At 44.5% G+C, this 8,041-nt stretch overlaps 1 protein-coding gene across 1 annotated transcript; it reads left to right on the top strand.

Annotated features, from left to right (window-relative positions):
* Positions 1-538: 538 nt before the first annotated feature.
* On the top strand, positions 539-4,835 carry EPCAM (epithelial cell adhesion molecule; the record flags this gene model as incomplete). The annotated part of the gene is given in 11 exon segments (XM_079550822.1): positions 539-566; positions 569-670; positions 673-743; positions 745-904; positions 1,406-1,646; positions 1,909-1,974; positions 3,089-3,152; positions 3,557-3,658; positions 3,815-4,006; positions 4,261-4,302; positions 4,794-4,835. Coding segments are annotated over 11 exon segments (1,110 nt in total).
* Positions 4,836-8,041: the final 3,206 nt, after the last annotated feature.

Below are 8,041 nucleotides of genomic sequence, written 5' to 3'. Positions count from 1 at the left end.
GACACCCCAGAGCCGCATAGTTTCACCCCCTCTTCCTCAGCACCGACCGCGCCTCAGGGCACTCCCACCACCCATCCCAGCTCGTTTCCCTGCTGGGCCGCCGGAAGAGGCTATATTTGGGCCGGGGAAGGGAAGGTAGGTGAGATCGGGTCCGCCCTGCTCTCTCCAGTTTCGCCTAGGTGCGGGGGGAGGAGGAGGTGGTGGTTTAACTGCCCTCGCAGTCGGAGAGGCGGTGCCGCCGCCCCCCGCCCGTCCCAGGTGTAACCGGAGCCGGCAGGGCGCGGCGCACCACCACCTGCCCGACCTGTCGGGCGGCTCACACCGGGTCCCGCCGCGCACGCAGCGCTCGCTCTCCCCGGCCCGCTCCTCGGAAGCCTTTCCCCGGCCCCTCCGTGCCGCGAAGCCATGGAGCTGCTCCGCGGGGCCGCGCTCCTGCTGCTGCTCTGCGCCGCTACCTGCGCTCAGGACTGTGAGTGCCCGCGTTCCTCCGCACCGCGACCCCTCGCTCCCCGCGGAGCGGCTCCTGCGGCGCCACAAAATGGCGCCCCCTCTCCGCTGGGCCGGGGGCGGCGGTGCCCGGCGGCCGCGCTTCTCTCACCCGTTGGTGGCTGCGGCTGCCGCCCCGTCCTTGGAGCGGCCCGGCTTCAATGGGTGGGCGGTGGGCGGGAGGGTCCTGGGGGGAGCGGTGCTTCGGGAAGGGAGCCGTCGCGCTTCAGGGACCGAGGGGCGGCTGCCCGGCCCTTCCCTCTGCCGCCTCGCCCTAGGGAGCGCCGCGCTTATGGCCGCGCGTCTCTTGCAGCGTGCACCTGCACAATGAACAAGCGCGTCACCAACTGCAGGCTGGTCGACGGCGTCTGCAACTGCAACTCCATCGGCTCCAGTGTGTCCGTCAGCTGCGAGACCCGTGAGTAAAGCCCGCTGCTTTGAACCCCCCGGCTGCGCTCAAGCGGAGATGTGAAAACGGGCGATGAGCTCCTGGTGGAGATAACGATAGAGAGGGAAGGAAGGGCTCTCCCAGGCCTCCCACGCCAACCAGCTGGCGACGGAGCCTTTCTGATTCCGACCGTGTGACTTGTGTGGATGCTCTTTAACAGTTCATCGCTAATGGCAGGGGTGTCTCAAAGACTAATTCTTGGCTTCCTTCGAAGTAATCATCCCGACTTCCCCCTCAAACCTAGAGCTTCTGTACCAAAACCTTACTCTTAGTTTGAGGTAGCCTAGAGCTCTTAAGCGTTTGCTTTCAGATCCCCCTGCTGTGTTGATGTTGTGCACACCTACATCTTGGGTGCCTGCTCTTCCTTGTAATGGCGTCGGGTGCCGTCACGTCTGTTGTAACCTTGTGCTTTCCCAGCCTGAGTTCTGAACGCTCCTGTTGTGTAATGTGACTTTCTGCTGGTTATTTTAGTGACTTCCAAATGCCTGTTGATGAAAGCTGAAATGGCAAACACGAAATCAGGCCGCCGTGAGAAACCCAAAGATGCGCTTCAAGATACTGATGGTCTGTACGATCCTGAATGTGAAAATAATGGTGTCTTCAAGGCAAAGCAGTGCAATGGAACCACTTGTTGGTGTGTGAACACAGCTGGTGTCAGAAGAACCGACAAGCATGACACAGACCTGAAATGCAATCAATTAGTCAGGACGATGTAAGTCTCCTCAATAGGGTGTGCTGTAACCTGAAAACCTTCCTGTGTTTGGATCAGCCTTATGGGGTTTGTCGGTATGAATAATGCCCTAGGACTCAACATGGAGCAATAAGTACTTGTCACTTTTTCCTTTGAAAATAATGGGGAAGAGGGAAGATGTTTGGTGTTGTTTTTTTTTCCTCTCATGGGATTAGAAACAGTAGCGTGCACTTCACATGCATGTATTTTTAAGAATATTAACTGTATTTACGTCCTACTTCAGGTGGATCATCATTGAAATGAAGCATGCTGAGAGAAAAACTCCTCTGAACGCAGAGACGTTAACAAAGTAAGTGATGATTGGAAGGTCTTGCGAAAATATCTGCATGTACTATCAGATATCTAATGTACTTCTAAACAACTGCGTGCTTAAAAGCATTGTCAAATGTGTGAGCTCATTTGTTTATGAGACATCTTGGATGTGACTTATGAAGGTCCTTAAGACTTCATTTGCAATGGAAATTGATCTTATTTTGGAAACTGATTGCTCCTGGTAGAGGAAGAAGTAGAATATAGGTAATAAGGAGAAACTGTCAAAAACTTAAACTGGCAAAGATGAGGGAGGAACTGTGAAGAAGAAGGAGACAAAACAGGCTAGCTATATTTTTGGCTGAAGTAAAATCCTACCTTTTTGTCAAAGGTCGTAAGGCAAGAAAAGTGTTTGTAGCTGTGAAGTTTGTTTTGCTTATTTTCTTGGGAAAAAAAAAAATCCTACTGTATAGCTCCTCTTCCTATGAATTCTCTGTTAGGTTGACTGTTAGGTCTTCTGCTTTTTGCCAGTACAGTAATTGTTTATTTTTCCATAAGTGCAACTTCACTTTTGGGAATCAACAGAACTCTGCTATGCTGGGTCTGGCTGTGTTGGAGTTAACTTTTTTTTCAAAGCAGAAGTGACCGAAACTGTACTGATAAGCACCAGTGTTTGAGCTGTTGCTGATCAGTGCTTACATACTGTCAAGGTCTTTGTCTCTCCCTGCTGCCATGGTGAGTAGACTGGGGATGGGCAGGTGACACATCTGAGGCAGCTGACCTGGATTGACCAGAGATACCTCAGATCATAAAATGTCACACTTGACAATAAATCGGGGTTGGGGGGAAGTGGTTCCAGAGTAGCTATTGCTTGGACACTGCCTGGGGATTTTTTTTTTTTCCTCCCACCGCTTCATTTAGTAAACTATCATGACCCATAAAGGATTTTTTCTTACTACCTTGCCTTCTCTCCCATGCTGCTAGCAGGGAGAAAGTGAAAGTCTGGGCTGGAGCTTACCTGCCATCTAGGGTCAGCTTTTCACAAACAACATGCAGGAGGAAAAAATGTTACTAGTCTTTCCTACTTTGGAAAAATAGTTGTGTAGAATTGTACTTTGCTTTTTACAACAGTTATGGTTTTAATATCCTTGCAGATTTCTTAAGGATACAATTACCAGTCGTTATATGTTGGATGGACGCTACATAGCTGGTGTTATGGTAAGAAGCACATAATTTTTAGTGAATATTCATAACAAAAAGGAATGTTGATTACTTTGAAAACGTGAATGTGCTACAGTATGTTACCATAGGCTTTCAAAATAATATTGCTTACTGAGCACTAGTGAGTAGCTGTATCTGAAATTAAATATTGGAAAGTTGCGTGTTTGTCTGCTTTGTCTATATATGAATTATTTTTCACTAAAACGTGGAATTTGAATTATACTATAAGAACTTTGCTTGAGAAGTACCATGAAATTGATTTAGAATGTGATCTCACAAGTTGGATCACATTTTGTAATACTTTGCTGTGTATTTAATAGTTGGATCTAAATTAATCATTTTTTAATGGTGTGTGTTTTATTGTTGTTTTTTGTTTGTTTGTTTGTTTTTTTATATTCCAGTATGAAAATCCCTCTATTACTATTGATTTGAAGCAGAATTCCTCAGATAAATCCTCTGGGGATGTGGATATAGCTGATGTGGCCTACTACTTTGAAAAAGATGTAAGTGTCATGAGTAAAGTTTGAAAGACTAAGTGTGTATTGCATTATGTTCAGTAGCCTTACTGTGTGCTGGCTAATGCAAGGTAAATTGTTGGAATGCCTGCGTGATGTCTATTGCCAGCTGAACAAGCAAGTCTCTTTTGCTGTCTGCCCTAGGTAAAAGGTGATTCCATCTTTCTTAACGCGCTGAACATGAGTATCGATAACGAAGCACTGACTTTTGAGAGCATGATGGTCTACTATGTTGATGAAGTACCACCGGAGTTTTCCATGAAGTCTCTGACTGCTGGTGTTATTGCTGTCATTGTTATCGTAGTACTTGCAGTAGTTGCTGGAATTATTGCTCTCGTAAGTTCTAAAAAGCTGCCAGAATAGTAGTGAAATCTGGGAGGTAATGCACCAGGGTAATGGGACTCTCAATAGGTTTTCCTTTGTAAACTATAATGCTAGATACTGTTTTTGAGACTAGGGAGTAGAGAAGAGGTGATGGGATGCACCATTATGCCACAAGGGTGTTGTATGGAAAGTGAAGGGTTGGAAAAAGCACATTTAGGTCTTCACTTAAAATTAAACTTGACAATTAACCTGTCCTTTCCTTACAGGTTGTCTCAAGAAGGAGGAAAGGGAAGTACGTGAAAGCAGAGGTAATTTTTGTTGATGCTGTCTGGGGAAATTGAGCAGGTTAGCTAGAATCCAAATTTGATCAGGAGTTCTGGTGTAGGTTAAAAGTTTGCATTAGGTGCTGCAGGTATTTTCAAGTATGAAGAATAAAAGAGTATAAAAGCACTGAAACTCTGTAACCGCTCTTTCATCCCTGTAGTCGACTGTGTATTTTCTGCAGTAGCTTCAGAGGCAATTGGCGATTTGCATTTCCTAGGATTTAGGCGGGTGGCAGTACTGCAGTCAAGTACCGTTTTACATGTCTATAGCAAAGGCTGTGCAATCCACAGGAAGCACTGGTAGTATTACAAACGTCATTGCTTGAGGTATTTGCATGAGCCTTGCAGTTCCCACTGAATGGAATGATGCCATTGTATGTTGCTTCAGCTCCAAGTGCAGAGTGTTTATATAGGAATCCAAATGTTGTAACTGAATAGTCAAGCTGACAGTGCTGTCTTTCCCCACTTACCCCCAGATGAAGGAAATGAATGAAATGCATAGAGGACTGAATGCGTAACTGAAATCAGCTGAAGACAGAGTGTGACTCGGATGAGGAAACGACAGAAAGATGGGAGGCATGGATCTTAACTCTTGGAAGATTCTTTCTGAAGGGGAGTCAGTTGTGCTCGCTTAATCGCTGTTAAAACAAAGCCTAGACCAAAACGAAGCCTAGACCGGCAGCCATGATCCTTCTTTTGTTATCTGTTGAGAGTTAAATGCCCTATTTTTACTCTAGTCCAACTATCACTCCCTGATTTTTGTAATGAGATATGCTGACAACTGCTGCTACTAGGCTTCCGGAGCATAAATGTTTAAATAGTTCTTTTAGTCCTGTGGGAGGTTTTTTTAAAAATGATGATCTGTACAGCCATGTCGTAATGACAATTTGGCTCATGTATAATGAAACATGGCTTTGTTTTTATGGCAATTTGTACATATTTGAACTAGCTGTAACTTTTTTTTATGACAAAACAATAAAACTTTTGAAACGGGCTTCTTATTCTTTCATGTTGGAATGGTGATCTATGAGCTATCATACTGCTAACTTCAATAGTTTAGTACTTCCAGTAGTAGCAAAGGTGAAAATATTCTAGAAACCCAAGGAACAGTTTGTATTAGCTATCTACTCTTGTAGTAACCTGATTATTTCCTTAATTGAAATTTATGCTTTTATTTTCAACTCCTCATGTGTAACAAGAGTAAAATAGTAATATGGATTGTTTGTAGAAAAGAAAAAATGTGCTGTAAAAACAGCTATTTGAGGAATATGTAGACTACTCCTTCAAATTGGTATGTAAGTATTTATTATAAAACAATCACTGGTAGGGTTGGGAGTGGGTAGATTTGGTATCTGCTCCCAGAGTGCCAGAAGAGCTCTTATACCATAATTTCCATAGCTAGCCATTGTGAAATTGTTGCACGGTTAAACTTTTTGCTTTTATTACTGTTTACTGTCCACAGAGGCTGACCAAATTTAGCAAACTATCTGCCTCCCGGAAATTAGTGTGAAGGAGCTTGTTTTGGCAGTCAGTAATGCATATAATGTATGCTGTCAGGTAAACGTGTGTAGTCCACCTAGCATCTGAATTATAAAGGAGATGCTGTAACTCCTGTTGCCAAAGAAATAATGAGATACAAGATAAGGAACTGAATGACAAATCTGATTGTTAACGTAGTTTGTTTTGATTTTCCCCCTCCCTAAAACAGGAAAAGTATGCTAAACTAGTGTGAGATTGCTACCTATGTGCTGTGTTTATAAATGGGAGACATACCCTATGTGTCTCCAAAATAAAATAGGAAAGCTGCTGGGCTGTGTTGACCCTACGTATGATGTAATAGGTCACCAGCATACCTTCTGTTTTTTAAATAACACATCAGCAATTATAAGGTTATATTACTGTGCTGGATGTTGATGTTACTTGTTACTAGCAGTGCCTACTCCTTCGATTCTTCTGACTTGTGGTGCTATGAACTTAGCTGTCTATGTACAAATTGAATGTAAGTGGGGTAAGTGGAGGCACTCATGTCAGTTGCTCTGTTGAGCTGCTGCTCCTGCCAAGTAAAAAATCCCACTGTAGGGAATTTGCTGGAGTACCTTGCAGCCTTTCATTTGTGCTTGTCACTGACAACTCTTGTATTGGCAGCAAGACTGTTCTATATACCCTCTCTGCCTTGGTGTGCAGTTGAGTTGCTGAGCTATGCTAAATCTCATGTAATTCTATAAGCTGTTAAATGATGTCTGGTTTTCAGTAAGGTTGTCTATACTGTTGAGTTAATATTAGCCTATTGTACTATGTGTGCACACAGGCATGTGCACCAGTTACAAAATTTACTGGTGATAGATTGATATATACTGATTATATTTGAATGCTAATTAAGTATTGGTAAAACAGGATTTATCTTTTTTTCTTTTGAGTGGTTAAGGGGCATCCATTTCCTTAACTGAAAACAAAAATCAATTTTTCTGTGTATGCTAGTTATGCATAAGAAGGATGCTAAATTAATGAAGGTTTAGATTAGCATCTATTTCCTATCCACTGTGTGTTTGACAGTTACACCCATCTTCTCGTTCCTTCTGCAAGCAACAGGATGATGAAGTAATCACAGCTCATAAAGGTTGATGGTCTGTACCTAGACCTGTGCTGATGAACCAGGGTGGTGAACAGAAAAGGGAAGTGGCAAAAGCTCAGCAGAAAGGCGATTGATCCAGTGAAATGTTCAGCAGCTGTCACAACAGAAAGGGTTTTTCATGGACTGCGCTCACCACAAAGAATGTTAGCGGCAGGTTTGGGTAGTGGCTTTCTGTAAGTGGGAGATTACAGTTCAGTAGAGTTGCCTTGAGCAAACTGCTGAAGGAAAAGGTGTAACCAGCCCCGGAGTGAGAATAAACTTTAACAGGCAGCAATTACACTTAACAGGTATTTATGTCTTTTGAAGGTGGTAATGAGGTCCCTTGAGCCCACCTTCTCTCCAAATGTTCATGAAAGGATGCTTATTTACTTCTTATGCTTTCATCTGCTTTAGCTGTAGTTATCAGTGAATACAAAGAGAAGTAATCCTATCTATTTTGGTCAGACCTGGCTTTAACACCTTACTATGCATGCCCTGCAGAAGGCTGGGTGTTTGAATGGTAGTTATTAAAGCCTAATTTTTCTACAGGAGCACAGCCTCAAGCAAATGATTTTGGTGGTCGGGATTATCAGGGTAGGTGGTTTAAAATAAGGTCTGAGAAAGTATGCTTGTCGAAACTGAAAATAAATCCAACTGCCCCTCCAGAAAGGTGTTTTAGGAGGTAACAGGAAGATTTAAGGCTATTAAAAGCCACAAAGGTTCTGCTGACCCTACATGCGGCCTTTTCCTAAGGCAAGTGTTGTGAGCGCTGATCTTCCACCCTCTTCATGACAAGAATCAGCCATGTTCCTTCAGCGAGTTCACTGGCAAAAAGGCTTCGAAGGCATTTTCTGAACAGTAACAGGAATGCATTTAGCAGCAGACAGAAGCATTGCCACCGCGCTTATAGTCGAAAGTGGCTCTCCAATTGTCTCGTTCATCGAAACGCAGCAGTCATCTGTACTACAACCAGGCGGCACGGGAGGACAGACGGGCAGCCCCGCATGCCCGCTAGGCAGCGCCAGGCGCCGTGCCCGCTCGCCCCGTGAGCCGAGCGACCGCCGTGCCCTCAGCACCGCCTCACGCCGCGCGCGAGATGGGCGGCCGTGACGC

Source organism: Tetrao urogallus (assembly GCF_951394365.1).
Source record: "Tetrao urogallus genome assembly, chromosome: 2".
NCBI classification, from domain to species: Eukaryota; Metazoa; Chordata; class Aves; order Galliformes; family Phasianidae; genus Tetrao; species Tetrao urogallus.
This window is presented reverse-complemented; position numbering and strand designations above follow the sequence as displayed.